The sequence below is a fragment of the Cajanus cajan genome, chromosome 8 (genome assembly GCF_000230855.2).
Source record: "Cajanus cajan strain Asha chromosome 8, NIPB_CcT2T_4, whole genome shotgun sequence".
Classification (NCBI taxonomy): domain Eukaryota; kingdom Viridiplantae; phylum Streptophyta; class Magnoliopsida; order Fabales; family Fabaceae; genus Cajanus; species Cajanus cajan.
Window position 1 is genome coordinate 29500251 of NC_138524.1, and position 16214 is coordinate 29516464.

At 47.2% G+C, this 16214-nt stretch overlaps 1 protein-coding gene across 1 annotated transcript; it reads right to left on the reverse strand.

Moving 5' to 3' along the window:
• Nucleotides 1–13890: 13890 nt before the first annotated feature.
• On the reverse strand, nt 13891–15540 carry LOC145950386 (uncharacterized). Its single transcript, XM_083061475.1, has 2 exons — nt 14296–15540; nt 13891–14151 (listed from the first exon to the last, which is right to left on the reverse strand). Exons 1-2 carry the CDS (start codon nt 15538–15540, stop codon nt 13891–13893), a joined length of 1506 nt encoding a protein of 501 aa, XP_082917601.1.
• Between the last annotated feature and the right edge of the window lie 674 nt (nt 15541–16214).

Below are 16214 nucleotides of genomic sequence, written 5' to 3' on the forward strand. Positions count from 1 at the left end.
CTTGGCCATTACAACCAGAGTTGGGTAAGGGAGTCGGTTACGTGCGGGGAAGGTGTTAGCACCCCACAACGCCCCTTTCGGGTTCCCTATGACGGATTATTTCATAAATAACAGTGTAAAATTACTAAATTACCCCTATTTATTATAAGCGATTATATATTAAATATCTACATGATGACGAATTTAAATATGCAACAATCAGAAAGCGGTAAAAGAAGGGATTTTTAGGGAAGAAACCTCTTGAAGCGTGCTTTTTATATATCAATGAAGTTTAGGAGGCTTTTTGGCGCTCCCTCCCTCTACAAGCTCGCTCGCTCCTTCCTAAAAAATAATTTTTGACTATGGAAATCCAAAAGATTTCCCTTCGACTAAGTTCGAGACTCAAGCAAATGGCTCGTGACTCAAGAACTTCGTCGGATTGACTCCCAGAGCGATTTCTAGGGCAGAACACTGCTCAAAAACCCCAGAATACTCAAGGAGAGAGTCAAAATTGTGTGAAAAAGTGTGGAATGACATCCAAATGACGTCTTATTTATAGGGGTGAGGCGCAGTACGGCCTCTGACATCAATACGGCCCGTACTGAAGATTTGAACTACAGTACGGCCGTATTGAATTCAGTACGGCCGTATTGAAGTTCAAAAACTTCAATACGGCCGTATTGGTTTCAGTACGGCCGTATTGTAGTTCAAAATGTGCAGTACGGCCGTACTGAACTCCAAGGAGGCCGTATTGAGCTCCAATCTTCCCACTTCCTTATTTTAAGCTACTCTAAGACCTCTAAACCTATAGATAATCATCCTAGGGGCTTCCAGGAGTCCTTCTGGCTGACTTTCCTTCGGTCTTCGAGAGTCTTCGAGTCTTATTTCCGACCCGGACAATTTTAGGGGTCTACAGCTGCCCCCCCTTTACTTAGTCAAACGGTTTTTTGGTGTACCGGTTGACAAGTAAAGGAGTTGACCCAACTGTCCGGGGAATAGGCCATCCTTCTGACTTGTAGTGTCTTCCGGTGGAAAATTGTTGAGTAGCCTCTCCAGGTTGAGTATTAGTCGTCGCCTCTCCAGGCTAGCGTGAGTCTTGCCCTCTCTAGGGTGAGTATTAGTCGTCGCCTCTCCAGGCTAGCGTGAGTCTTGCCCTCTCCAGGGTGAGTATTAGTCATCGCCTCTCCAGGCTAGCGTGAGTCTTGCCCTCTCCAGGGTGAGTATTAGTCATCGCCTCTCCAGGCTAGCGTGAGTCTTGCCCTCTCCAGGGTGAGTATTAGTCGTCGCCTCTCCAGGCTAGCGTGAGTCTTGCCCTCTCCAGGGTGAGTATTAGTCATCGCCTCTCCAGGCTAGCGTGAGTCTTGCCCTCTCCAGGGTGAGTATTAGTCGTCGCCTCTCCAGGCTAGCGTGAGTCTTGCCCTCTCCAGGGTTGCGTACCTCTGTGCTTCTAGTCACTTTGGTAGCGTGAGTCTTGCCCTCTCCAGGGTGAGTATTAGTCGTCGCCTCTCCAGGCTAGCGTGATGATTTTGTCTCCACAGTTCACGATGCTGCTTCGACGATTGTTTTTGATTTTTGTGCCACTGAGGGCTGGATAACGCAGGGATCCGTCTAGGGGATGTGCAGTTACTCATAGGTTCTTGTGTCCCAACTTTCCATTGCGTAGTTGGTGCCCACTGGGGAATTTCTGATTCCTTGGGGTGTAGACACGAAGATGCTCTTTCTGAGATGAGCGATGCCTTATGATTGGCTGACGTCCTTTCGACGTTGGTGGAGTATCCCGGTTATCCTTATTCGGGTGACTCTTTTGATTTTGTTGCCTCTGTGTAGGCTGTTATCCGCTGGGGGATTTTGTCGTTGATTTTGATTAGCCTCTTCTGTTAGGCGTATCATCTTGATGTTCAGTGATTGGCTGAAAGCCGGATTCCGCTTGGGGAATGATTATTGATCTTTTTTGATTTTCTCTTTTTGAAGGAGTGCCTCTGAATAGGCGAATGATCTTGATGTTCGGTGTTCGGCTGAGTGCCGGATTCCGCTTGGGGAATGGTTATTGATGTTTTTTGGATTTTCTCTTAAAGGAGTGCCTCTGAGTAGGCGAATGGGGATTTGAGGACTTTATGTATCCCAGAGTATTATTTAGAAAGCCTCTGCAGGCTTAGCTTCACTCTTCGCTTGAGTTGGAAAGCTATCTTCCACTGAGGAAGTCTGAGTCCTTTGACTCGGATATTTCGTTTGGATGATCATTGCTTCCATTGGGGGATCTTGCTGATCTTGTTTTGATAGCTTTCACTAGGGAATTTAGTCCGAGCGTGGAAGCTGAGATATCTCTGGGGAGTATTATTTCGGCGAGCCTCTCCAGGCTCAGTTATTTTGGAGAGTATTATTTCGGAAAGCCTCTCCAGGCTCAGTTATTCTGTGGGAGTATTATTTCGGCAAGCCTCTCCAGGCTCGGTTATTCTTGTACGTTTTATTGATTTTTTGTTCAGCCCAAGAGTGCAAGCGGAGATGTCTCTTGGGGAGTATTATTTCGACAAGCCTCTCCAGGCTCAATTATTCTGTGTGATGAGGGAGTATTATTTCCGCAAGCCTCTCCAGGCTCAATTATTCTGTGGAAGTATTATTTCGGCAAGCCTCTCCAGGCTCAGTTATTCTGTAGAGTATTATTTCGGCAAGCCTCTCCAGGCTCGGTTATGACGAGAGAGTATTATTTCGGCGAGCCTCTCCAGGCTCAGTTATTCTGTATGATGAGAGAGTATTATTTCGGCAAGCCTCTCCAGGCTCAGTTATTCTGTATGATTGGGGAGTATTATTTCGGCAAGCCTCTCCAGGCTCAGTTATTCTGTACAATTGGGGAGTATTATTTCGGCAAGCCTCTCCAGGCTCAGTTATTCTGTACAATTTGTTGGGTTTTCTGTATTTTGCCTTTTTTTGTTGATTTTTGGCTTTTTCTGTATTTTTGCCTTTTTTCGTTGATTTCGGCTTTTTCTGTTGGAGGGATCTCAAACACACTCACAGATGAAGTATGCAGAGGAATGAAGATGTTGTGATGAATGAGAATGGGCCAATACGGGCCGTATTGAATTCAATACGCCCGTATTGGTGTGGACGTTATGGCCAATGCTGCCGTATTCATTTCGGTACGCCCGTATTGAGTTGAAAATTTGTTCATAACCCTGATTTTAGTACGGGTGTACTGAACATGGTACGGGCGCATTGTTTTTTCTGAAGTTTATTTTTTTGTTTTTTTTTGTTTTTTTTTGTTTTTTTGTTTTTTTTGTTTTTTTGTTTGTTTTTTTCAATAAATAGAGAATAAGTGATCTTCCATTACACCTATCATCTGTATGCATGTATGATGTATGATGCACCTAATTCTATTTGATTTATCCTTCAAAAGAATTAACCGATGCGCTTTTTTGCCGATTTCTGTAACCGAGGAATGATGCATGTTATATTGAGATGGGTGTCATCAACCCAGTGATTCTTCCCTTCCTTTAGAAGACATGTCAACCCTCCTATTGACCACTATATCTCCATGTTTCCACTAGATTATTCTAAAATCGTTTGGGACAAGAGAGAAAAGAAAGGAAAGATATTTTTGTTTAGAAGTTTGTGTTTTAGAGGGGATTATTTTTTTGAAAATGGTTTTTGTAAGAATGGTTGGCCAAGGTAGGCTTATGTGTTTAGGCTTGTTTGATTAAACACTTATGAAGTTAAGAAAATCTTTGTTTATTGACGTTGTGATTTGACAACTTAGATAGCTTCCCTTGAACCTTTCTTGAATTCGGCTCGTGGTACCATCATGGATTTTTGTTTTATGATTGTCCTTATTTTTGCCTAAAACACCCTTTTCTGGCGTTTTAGCGGACTTTTGTTTTTATTCATTTTTGCAACCCTAACTTTTGCCTAGGTCACCCTTTCGTGGGATTCCTAGCGGGTCTTTTGCTCTTATTTTTGCGCAGCCCCCTTTTTGGGTTTCCTGCCGAGCTTCTTTTATTTTAAAGGATTTCTTTTTATCCATGATGGCACTTGTCGAGGCCAAGGGAAGGTGCTCCAAGTTGTCATACACACTTCCACATAAAAATGATGCGGGTTTATTGTTATTAAGACGATTTTAACCTCATTCATGCTTATTCAAACAGGGTTAAAATAATGTGGTCTAGAATTTTATTGCAAGCAAGAAAAGAAGCAATAAGAAATGAATAAAGAATGATTTTATTATAATCATAATGGAAACATGTGCCCTATCGAGGCTCGGGGGTCGGGCTGTCCCCGAGGAGTAATCTCTAATAGTCATCAGGTCTATACATCCCTATCGGAAGGAGAAGAACACTTGATGACGACGACCGGCCTTGACGCCTGTGAACCGGCCTTCCTAAAGATCTGGCTTAAAGAACGTCGAGAAGGATCTTGGTTTCTCTTCGTCCTTTGATCTTTATTAGGGTTGTATCCTAACCCTTGTTTCCCCGGATTATCCTTGATAACGGGTAGCTCGGGAATTCCTTGGGAATCCTTGCCAAGTCCTTGTCCAGGCAAGTATCCGTTCTTGGTGAGCATATGGGCTACCTTCTTCACTTCTCGGGGAAACGTTTCAACATTGGCAATCTCCAATGCTTGGAAGGCGGTTTCTAGAGCTCCCTCCGCTGCATCCACGTAAGGTATGGTGGATGGCTTGCTGATGAGTATGTCATCTTCAGCTTGTACAGTCACCAGCTTGTCACCCACAATGAATTTGACTTTCTGGTGGAGCGTAGAAGGAACAGCTTTTGCATCATGAATCCAAGGTCGGCCGAGGAGACAGCTGTATGCGGGAGTAATGTCCATCACTTGGAATTCGACATTAAAGATAGTGGGTCCAATTTGGATTGGAAGATTGATTTCCCCCACCACTTCTCTTTTAGAACCGTCGAAGGCTCGAACGATCATGTTGCTCGGGCGCATTTGGACTCCCTTGATTGCCACTTGATCAAGCGTTCTTTTGGGCATCACATTCAAGGAAGATCCGTTGTCTACCAAGACTTTTGCGATGTGATACTCCTTGCACTTTACAGAGATGTGCAAGGGCTTGTTGTGATTTGGTCCCTCGGCGGGGATCTCTTCATCGGTGAAAGTGAGGTGATCATTAGCCGTGATGTGACTAACAATCCCCTCAAACTTGTCTTGGGAGATGGTATGCGACACATATGCCTCGTTCAAAACTTTCAACAAAGCTTGCCGATGCGGTTCGGAGCTTAGGATCAACGACAACAGCGTAATCTTTGCTGGCGTCCTATGAAGTTGATCCACGATGGAGTACTCGCTCTGTCGGATAAACTTTAACAGCTCGTCTGTCTCCTCCTCGGATTCTTTTTCCTCGGTTTTCTTTTCTTCTTTTTCTTTATTCTTGGGGGCTTTATCATGAAGATCTTCGGGAGTGTAGATCCTGCCACTCCTAGTCATGCCCCCAAGTCCAGCGATGTTGGAAATATCGCTGTCGGCAGAAGAATGGATGTCGTATATCCATGGCACAGCCTTATTTGATTCGTAGGGAAAAGGCCTTGGAGCAGTGATCCTTAACGGTGTCGGACCTTCCCCTTTATTCGTCTTGATTACCAACAACGGAGTTGATGTGCGCTCGCTTGGCGCGGTTGTTGGCTTACACTTAATAACAAATGGCGTGCGATCCATCTTGAACATACGCATCGATTAATTCTTTCTTTTTATTAATGTTTATTAATGATTTATTGGGAGGGATGTATGAAATGCAAACCTAGATCCCTCCATGATCTTTGATAAGAATGCATGACATGAGATGATGACGTTGAATATGCATGCATTGTGTTTATTCAACTAAGCATTATCATGTTTTTAGGATGTCCCTAAGATGATGCATGATATTGCTTGGTTTGGATAAATAACCCTTTTTTCTTTTTTCGGGTATTTTGTTTTGTATATTTTTTTATTTTTTATTTTTTTGGGTGAAAATGGAAACTACCTATATGAATGTGATGAAGGTAGATGTTAACACCATGTAACGGAAGATTCTTATTCCTATTTATTCTTATTTTAAAAAGGAATGTTGTATGTTTAAAGAATGCAATGTATGCTCAAACAATGTCACATAGACAATGCACAAACAATTCACTCATCCACGAACAGTCACGAGCGAATCACGAGGTAGGGGTATCCTGCAGAAAAGTGCATATTCAAGGTGGTTCTAACTGTTCTCACCGGTCTGAGGCCCCCAAGGTGCCCCCATTATAGGGACCCAATTCCTCTCGTCGTAAGCCGATGGAAAGTTCCAACGCACTGTTGGACTTGAGTTCATGGTTATCACCTTGAGTGATGTTTTCCGACAACGGTTTACGGGCACCTATAGACCCATTCGACAACCGGCCGTACTATCATCCACTCCCTATGGATTACCACTCATGCCCCCGGGTATAGAGGGAACTGTTGTGTGCAAAGGTTTGTGTACAGTTTGTATTTCAAACAATTGCGTAAATTTAAAAATACAACAGTTATTAAAGCCAAATAGATAAACATGTTATCATACAAGTGAGGGGTAATAAAGTAATTTTAAACTATTATTTTGAAAAGAATCCATCACTAAATGGGATTGACTCTCGAGGCTTCCCCAGCAGAGTCGCCATCTGTCGCCACCCGCCGAAACAGACCTTGGCATTCGCGACGATGGTCAGACTCTTTTTAAAGTTTTGAAAAGTGGTGGATTGCTAGAACGACTTATTCTCAAACTGAGACCTTGTCGAACTAACAATTTTATTAAATGATTCACCAATCCATGTTAATCCCAAGCGGGACCCTCCATGGATTAGTGGTTTTCGCAAAAGGTAGGGTTCTTGGAGTCGCCACCAATGTTTTACTCAAAACATTGGAAAAAGATTTAAGGCAATTGATTTTATAAATCAACCTTGGCCATTACAACCAGAGTTGGGTAAGGGAGTCGGTTACGTGCGGGGAAGGTGTTAGCACCCCACAACGCCCCTTTCGGGTTCCCTATGACGGATTATTTCATAAATAACAGTGTAAAATTACTAAATTACCCCTATTTATTATAAGCGATTATATATTAAATATCTACATGATGACGAATTTAAATATGCAACAATCAGAAAGCGGTAAAAGAAGGGATTTTTAGGGAAGAAACCTCTTGAAGCGTGCTTTTTATATATCAATGAAGTTTAGGAGGCTTTTTGGCGCTCCCTCCCTCTACAAGCTCGCTCGCTCCTTCCTAAAAAATAATTTTTGACTATGGAAATCCAAAAGATTTCCCTTCGACTAAGTTCGAGACTCAAGCAAATGGCTCGTGACTCAAGAACTTCGTCGGATTGACTCCCAGAGCGATTTCTAGGGCAGAACACTGCTCAAAAACCCCAGAATACTCAAGGAGAGAGTCAAAACTGTGTGAAAAAGTGTGGAATGACGTCCAAATGACGTCTTATTTATAGGGGTGAGGCGCAGTACGGCCTCTGACATCAATACGGCCCGTACTGAAGATTTGAACTACAGTACGGCCGTATTGAATTCAGTACGGCCGTATTGAAGTTCAAAAACTTCAATACGGCCGTATTGGTTTCAGTACGGCCGTATTGTAGTTCAAAATGTGCAGTACGGCCGTACTGAACTCCAAGGAGGCCGTATTGAGCTCCAATCTTCCCACTTCCTTATTTTAAGCTACTCTAAGACCTCTAAACCTACAGATAATCATCCTAGGGGCTTCCAGGAGTCCTTCTGGCTGACTTTCCTTCGGTCTTCGAGAGTCTTCGAGTCTTATTTCCGACCCGGACAATTTTAGGGGTCTACATTAAGTAAATGATTTTTCTTAATTAATTTTAATTTAATTATTGTTCTTACCGGAATTTGGTCGTAGGGATGATCCGTCCAGTAAGATCGGTGAGCTTCCTTTGCTTGATGTATTGGTGCTCCAAGATGGGGGAGGTACCTGCAAAAGAGACTCCGATGCCAAAGTTAAGGTTTGCATGAGTAATAGTCTCATATATATAATGCACGTACCTTGAGGTGATCTAGGTTTGCCTTGGGCTTTTGGGCTTGAGATAAGATATATCATGATATGATATGATATAATTGAAGGGCAGATCTGGTCTGGGACGAGATCCTCGGAATCAGGTATGATTTGCTCAAATACCGGGCTGACGTCGCGCAGCGCGTGCCCGGGGCTTTTTTGTATTGCTAATCCGGGCTCGGAGCCCGGGTGCGAAGTACGGTTAGTACACTAGCCCCCTGAGCTCTGAAGACTGTAGGTCGAGGAGCTGAGACCGGGCTCCCCAGTGGGAAGTAGCTTTCCACGTGCGCCACCTGAGGGTCTGCCATGTGTCGCGACTGTTCATTTCCCGGAAACGTGCAAGTGGCTCATTAAGGGAAATGACGGTTATGCAATGATGGGTTGCAATTAATGTGTCATCAGGCGTGCCCCTCGGTCGACACGTGTCGCATCGGTTTTGAATTTTGGGGGAGAGTTTTTCCTTTTCTTCCACTCGCGACTCTTCGTTTTTACTCTTTGTCTTTCTTCTGACTTCTCGAGTATGAGAGCTTTTCTTGCTTTCTTGCCTTTGTGCTTCCGTCGCCGTTTCCGGTAACCCCTTCTTTGTTAGGGTTGTTTTCTGAGGAAGAGTACTAGGTACTTCCTTTTTATTTGCTTCTTCTCTCTTTTCATGGCCGGTGGAAGTGGTGTCGGATCCTCTGCGTCTGCCAGGGGCAAGGCGCGTGGCAAGGCGGTGGCCGCCGGAAGGGTCATTGTTGAGAAGAAAGACCCGTCGCCGCCTAGGGGCCCGGAGCCAGGCGTTCCTGGTTACGACTAGGTCAAACGCGAGGTGGCTGAGGCTCAGATCATTTTTCGCTCTTTCCTCGAAGTGAATGCATTTCGGAGAGCGCATAGGGTTTGCGATTCCTCCATCTCCCACATGATTCAGCTTGAGCCCTGTCAGGCCGATGAGGGCGTGTACATGGGGAGGTCTACTGATCCCCCCCATTTCTATGTATATCAATGTTTTTTTAGGGATTTGGGTGTCTGTCTTCCCTTCACTCAGTTTGAGTGCGATTTTTTGAATTTCATCAACGCGGCTCCTTACCAATTGCATCCCAATAGTTGGGGTTTTTTTAGGGCTTTTCAGGTTCTTTGTACAGTTCTAGGTATAGAGGTGTCTCTTCGCGTCTTTCTTCATTTTTATCAGTTGAAGATGGGCGTTCCGCCTTATGGAATTTTGTCCCTGAGAGGGAGTAGGGATGGGGGTTTGTTTACTCCCTACTCCCAATCGTATAAAAATTTCAAGCAGGAGTTTTTCCAGGTCGCCCTCGTGGGTGTTGACCCTTTGGAAGATGAGGTGTTTTACTTCGGAGGTTTGCCGAGGTTTCCGTTCTATTGGCGTCCCAAACCGTCTAGGTTTCACGGCTTGGGAGATCAGAAGGTGACGGCTACGGAGGCGGCCGCCATTAAGAATCTTGTCGCGCTCCCTCGTCCGCTGGATTGCAAGCTCGTTCTGTCGCTTGCAAATTCGCCTTATAGGGAGAGGGGCCTAGAGAGTGAGTATTGCACGCTTCAATAGATTGCCGGGCTTGTGTAGTTGCCTTTTACTAATGTGCTTCTGTTTCTTATCTGCAGGCATTATGGGGAAAAACTTGTGGCATGAGCTTAAGCACCGCTACAACATTACCGAGCTCGAGGTTCCTGAGCCTCCGGAGGAGTATGTTGCCCCCCTGAAGGCTAGTCGGAAGAGAAAGAGGGGGGGGGGAAAGAGGCCGAGGAAACCTCAGTCCCTCCAGGTGCCGAGGAGGTGATCTCCAAGGCCGCTGATGCTGATGTGGTGGACCTCACTGAGAGTCCACCACCCCAGGTCGCTTCTGAGGAGGTGGCTCAGATTGCTGAGCCTACTGGGCAGGCCGTCGAGGTGGAGGCCCGGACTGCCGGGCAGGCTGCCCGAGTTGCCGAGGTGGTGAGTATCGTCTTTCTCGGACTTTCCCTTTGCCTTTTGTTATGTTGTCCGGTTGTCCGATTTGGGTGATTTTTTGCAGGCAGGAAATACCACTGAACTTGAGGTGCAGGCCGCTGAGCTGGTCGCCCAGGCTGTTGAGGTGGGTGGTGTTTTGTCTTCTTGTTTCCGTGGTTTCTCGTACATCACATTGCTTATTTTTGACGTGGGACTAGTTTTTTGCAGGCGGGGCCGGGGGTCCCTAAAGTGGACTTTTTAGGTGCTGAGCGGGGAGTACCGTCCTCTGCCATGGATTCAGCGCCACAGGCGGGCTCGTCGCAGAGGCCTGCCCGGACTCAATACTTATCCCATCGCTTTGGGAAGGGTATAGATAAGGTGCGGCTGGATCACGTGAGCGCCTCCGCCGACATGGATTCATTGTGGAGAGCGGGGGTGACTGCGGAGGGGTTCTTCCCTCAAGGTTCGCTGAGCTCCGAGGACCGGGGATTGATAGACAGGGTCGATCCCGAGGACAGCCTTGATGCTGCCCAGGTTATGCTGCAGAGAGTGATGGGTATAGTGAGCCACTGGAAGCCTAAGTGGGGCCAACAACGGGAGGATTTGGCTAAGCAACAAGAGGACCTGGCCAAGTTGAGGGGCCGACTTCAACCTTGGAAGGAGGCAAACAAGATCCTGAGGGAAGAGAATAAAGTTCTTAGCGCAGCCCTTGGTGAGGCGAAGCGGCACGAGGCTGAGCTTCGTTCTGCGCGTGGTGACCTTGCCCGGGTGCAGAAGTCTCTTGAGATTGCGTTGCGATCCAATGAGGCTTATGCCTCTCAGGTGGGGGAGCTGCAGGAGCTCGTCGCCTTCTCTCGAGGCCGCGCTCGCTCCTTGGAGGATGAGGTGACCTCTAGTCGTGGCCAAGTACGGGCTCTGGAGGACATTGTGACCTCTCTTAAGGGCAAGTTGGCGACGACGGCTGAGGAGCGCCTCCGTAACGAGGTCATTCTTGGTGGCCGTGAGGACGAAATTTCCACCTTGAAGGCGGAGCTCGCGGAGCTGGTGGCGGGGAGGGCGGCCACGGACAAGAGGCTCGCGGAGGTCGAACGCTCCGTTGTGGTTGAACATAGAGGGGCTTCCAAAAGGCTGCTCGTCAGGCTCGACTTCTTGCTCCCAGATTCGACTTTTCTTCCATGCATGTGGAGAAAGTCGTCCGCTTTGGGAGGCTAGTCAAGGAGGACGATGCCGACGACAGTTCTGGCGGGGATGCTTCAGCCTAGGCCGCCTTTGTAATAGTTGGATTTATTTTTCTTTGGCTTGAATTGATGTACCAAATTTTGAGAACTTTGTTTGTATATATATATTTTGCTCTATCTTGTCCGTATTTGCGTTCAATTTTGGCTGTTCGCGCTGTTTGAGGCACATGTTTGGTGTCTGCTATATGCTTTTGTATATGGTGATACTTCTACCTTGAGTTGGTGAAGTCGAGATTCGAGGTCGGCCTTAGTTTTTGTTTAGTAGGAGGAAGAGTGTTTATAAACTACCCTTAGCCTTGACTCCTAAGCGATGTGGGACTTTTCGTGGGAGTTCGAACCCGACCGTAAATGAATGTGTTAAGATTCGTATTCGACCTCGAATTTTGACTAAGTAGTTGTTGTGAAAGTTCATAAATGACCCTAGACTGGAGTCAAGGTCCGAATTCGACCTTAAGTTGGTCGTGCCGGGGTTTGAATTCGACCTCGGTATTGAGAGTGGGGTGTGCTTTGCCAGGGTTCAAAGTCTTCCTCAAGTTAGCGGTTTGGACTCGACCTTGAACCTCGACCTTTATCGGGAGCATCGAGGTTCGTACTTGACCTTGGAAATGTCGAGGTTCGGACTCGACCTCAATTTTGGGATATGTTGTTTAGCTAAGGTTCGAACTCGACCTTTATCGGGAGCATCGAGGTTCGTACTTGACCTCGGAAATGTCGAGGTTCGGACTCAACCTCAATTTTGGGATATGCTGTTTAGCTAAGGTTCGAACTCGACCTTTAACGAGAGACTCAAGGTTCGTGCTCGACCTCAGGCTTGAGATAGATTATTTAATTAGGGTTCGAACTCGACCTTAGACAGAAGCATCGAGGTTCGTACTCGACCTTGGACAGAAGCATAAGGTTCGTACTCGACCCCGGATTTTCATGTTCGAGGTTCGTGTTCGACCTCGCTTTAAAATGAACAGCATAATTAAGGTTAATTCGACCTTATGCTGAGAGTTCCGAGGTTCGTACTCGACCCCGGATTTTCATGTTCGAGGTTCGTGTTCGACCTCGCTTTAAAATGAACAGCATAATTAAGGTTCGAATTTGACCTTATGCTGAGAGTCCCGAGGTTCGTACTCGACCCCGGATTTTCACGTTCGAGGTTCGTGTTCGACCTCGCTTTAAAATGAACAACGTAATTAAGGTTCGAATTCGACCTTATGCTGAGAGTCCCGAGGTTCGTACTCGACCCGGAATTTTCATGTTCGAGGTTCGTGTTCAACCTCGCTTTAAAATGAACAATGTAATTAAGGTTCGAATTCGACCTTATGCTGAGAGTCCCGAGGTTCGTACTCGACCCCGGATTTTCACGTTCGAGGTTCGTGTTCGACCTCGCTTTAAAATGAACAACATAATTAAGGTTCGAATTCGACCTTATGCTGAGAGTCCCGAGGTTCGTACTCGACCCCGGATTTTCACGTTCGAGGTTCGTGCTCGACCTCGCTTTAAAATGAACAATGTAATTAAGGTTCGAATTTGACCTTATGCTGAGAGTCCTGAGGTTCGTACTCGACCCCGGATTTTCACGTTCGAGGTTCGTGCTCGACCTCGCTTTAAAAATGAACAACGTAATTAAGGTTCGAATTCGACCTTATGCTGAGAGTCCCGAGGTTCGTACTCGACCCCGAATTTTCACGTTCGAGGTTCGTGCTCGACCTCGCTTTAAAATGAACAACGTAATTAAGGTTCGAATTCGACCTTATGCTCAGAGTCCCGAGGTTCGTACTCGACCCCAGATTTTCACGTTCGAGGTTCGTGCTCGACCTCGCTTTAAAATGAACAACGTAATTAAGGTTCGAATTTGACCTTATGCTGAGAGTCCGAAGGTTCGTACTCGACCCCGGATTTTCACGTTCGAGGTTCGTGCTCGACCTCGCTTTAAAAATGAACAACGTAATTAAGGTTCGAATTCGACCTTATGCTGAGAGTCCCGAGGTTCGTACTCGACCCTGGATTTTCATGTTCGAGGTTCGTGTTCGACCTCGCTTTAAAATGAACAACGTAATTAAGGTTCGAATTCGACCTTATGCTGAGAGTCCCGAGGTTCGTACTCGACCTCGGATATTCGTGTAATAGGCCAGTTTAACTTCGAGTGTTACAAAAGCAATTCGTGAGGAAATGGATTGAGCAAAACGTATAATTTTATTGATTTGTTCTTACGTGCCTCGTTAAAAACCCTCTCAGTCGAAGACTGAGGCGGGAAAAGAGTGCACAGCTTGTTCGTACTGAAAGTAAAAAAAGATTAAGCAAAAAACTTAAGGAGCTATAGTGGGGGGATTCCCGTCGCTTTGCTTGCTCGACGAGGAGATCTTCAGGCTCTCGGCATAGCATTGTCGAGCTATCTTCTGATTAGCTTTGACGGAGATGACCTGACCGTCCTTGCCTGGGAACTTCATAGTGAGGTGTGGGGTTGACACTACCGCTCCGAGTTGGTTCAAGGTTGGCCTCCCGATGATAATGTTGTAGGAAGTGTTGGCTTCCACGAGGAGGTACCGGACCGTGACCCGCCTTGTATCTAGTGGCGTTCCGAAAGTTGTCAGCAAGTCTACGTATCCCCGAGTGTGAACTCGTTCTCCCGCGAAGCCGACTAGGGGCTCCGTGTGAGGTTGAATGAGAGAGTGGGGGACGTCTAGTTTAAGGAAAGTCGGCCAGTACAGGACGTCAGTCGAGCTTCCCTGGTCAATGAGTGTTTTCTACACTTTCCAGTTGGCTATCTCCACAACGATGACCATGGGGTCATCCTGGTTAGGGCTGACGCCGGCGTAATCTTCATCGGAGAAGGAGATCGGCGGCGAACTTAGGTGCGGGGTTGAGGTGGTAGAGTGGACGTAGCTGATGTTCCGCAAGTGTCTTTTCCGGGCCGAGTTGCTGGCGCCTCCTCTAGCAAAACCGCCCGCAATCGTGTTGATTACTCCCCGTAGGGGAGCCGACGCTGTTTCCTGACTTATTTTGGCCTGTATCGCGCCGTTAGCATTTTGCTGGGACCCTGTGGGTAAATTTGTGCGAGCTCCTGACCCGCAGCCTCTCCCGCGTCCCCAGCCTCCAGAGCCACCTCGGGAACCTGGCTATCGCTAGATGTAGTGGCCGAGGTGGCCTGCCTGGATGAGCTCTTCGATGCGGTCCCGGAGCGTGCGGCACTCGTCAGTGGTATGGCCGTAGTTCCTGTGGTACCGGCAGTGTTTGGACTGATCGGCGCTATTGGGGGTGTGGCCGGGTGGTGGAAGGGCTAGTAGGTTATTGTTACTGGCTTCTTCCAGGATGTGGACTCTCGGGGCGTTTAGGGGAGTGTAGAAGTCATACCTCCCGCTTCTGTTGGCTCTGGCCGGCTTCTTGAATTGGCTGTCATTATTGACTTTTACCTTATCTTTGTGGCCCTGTTCCGGTTTTGCGGGGCCCTTCCCGCGAACTTGGTCGCGGAAGGCCGAGTGCTCTTCCATCTGAATGTAGCCGGCGGCGCAGGCACGTAGCTCATCCATGTCGCGGGGGGCGTCGCGGCATAGGCTGTCGACGAACGATCCGGGTTTCAGTGCCATGAGCATGGCGTGCAGGGCGACCTCCGGGTTTAGATTCCAGATCCGAACCGAGATGTTGGAGAAGCGCTCCATGAAAGCTCGCACAGATTCATCATCGTTCTGACTAAGGTTGGCCAAGGCGGTCGAGGTTGTGTGGTGAGGCCGGCAGATGGCGTATTGTGCCACGAATCGCCGCATCAAGGTGGCAAAGTTGTCGATGGATCCGACTGGTAGTTGGGTGTACCAATGAAGCGCGGGTCCCTTGAGTGAGGTCGGAAAAACCCTACACAATATAGCATCGCTGTTAGTGTAAAGGTTTACCTGAGTTGTGTACGAATCGATGTGCTCGTCGGGGTCCGTGGTGCCGTCGTAGCGGTCGAGGTGGAGGGGCTTCCACCCGCGGGGCAGTGGGGTCTCCATGATGCCATCCACAAAAGGATGACGGCGGAAGGGTTCTTGGCCCTCGGAGACATGGGTGGGGGCCCTACTAGTACCTTGCCCTGATCTGTGCGTTGATGCATGAGACCGCTGCGTGGCGGGCTGTGAAGTCGGTGCCTTGGTCGTCGCCTGGGATTGGGAGGCTGAATGTGCCTCCTCCTCATGAGTGTCGCTCTCGTGCGGAGGTTGTTCGGAGTGGTGTCGAGGGAGCTGGGCGCGAATGCGCTCATTCTCGGCACGTAACACTGCGAGGTCTGCTTCATTAGCGGTTCGCATCGCTGCAAGGTCGTTTTCGTGCTGGGTGCGCATGTTTTGAAGGTCGGCGTCGTTCTGTTGTCGCATCTGCTCAACTTGGTCGATCAGCCGCCTTAAGGTCGCAGCGTCGCTGTCCATGGTGACTGAGTGTGTAGCGTCTTCTGTTGCTCGTCTAATGTGGCTTCTAGTAGAAACCATACAGGTGGCCGATGAGGGCTGTCTCGATCGGCCCCACGGTGGGTGCCAAATGTTCTTACCGGAATTTGGTCGTAGGGGTGATCCGTCCAGTAAGATCGGTGAGCCTCCTTTGCTTGATGTATTGGTGCTCCAAGATGGGGGAGGTACCTGCAAAAGAGACTCCGATGCCAAAGTTAGGGTTTGCATGAGTAATAGTCTCATATATATAATACACGTACCTTGAGGTGATCTAGGTTTGTCTTGAGCTTTTGGGCTTGAGATAAGATATATCATGATATGATATGATATAATTGAAGGGCGGATCTGGTCTGGGACGAGATCCTCGGAATCAGGTATGATTTGCTCAAATACCGGGCTGACGTCGCGCAGCGCGTGCCCGGGGCTGTTTTGTATTGCTAATCCGGGCTCGGAGCCCGGGTGCGAAGTACGGTTAGTACAATTATATTACAAAAAAAATAAGCCTTAAAATTATGTGTATATATAAAGTATATATAAATGAATATATATATATATATATAATATTTATATATTTTAATAATTTTAAATTTGACATGTTTTAAATCATTTTAATTTATATAAATGTGTTTTTAAAAATATTTAATATATAGTTAAAC

What these genes read in the sequence shown, in the direction of transcription:
- LOC145950386 (XM_083061475.1), bottom strand. Translation starts at nt 15,540, where the DNA reads ATGGACAGCGACGCTGCGACCTTAAGGCGGCTGATCGACCAAGTTGAG. An exon ending in GCATCGAAGAGCTCATCCAG is followed by an intron (nt 14,152 to 14,295) that starts GCAGGCCACCTC and finishes GGCGCGATACAG; the next exon opens with GCCAAAATAAGTCAGGAAAC.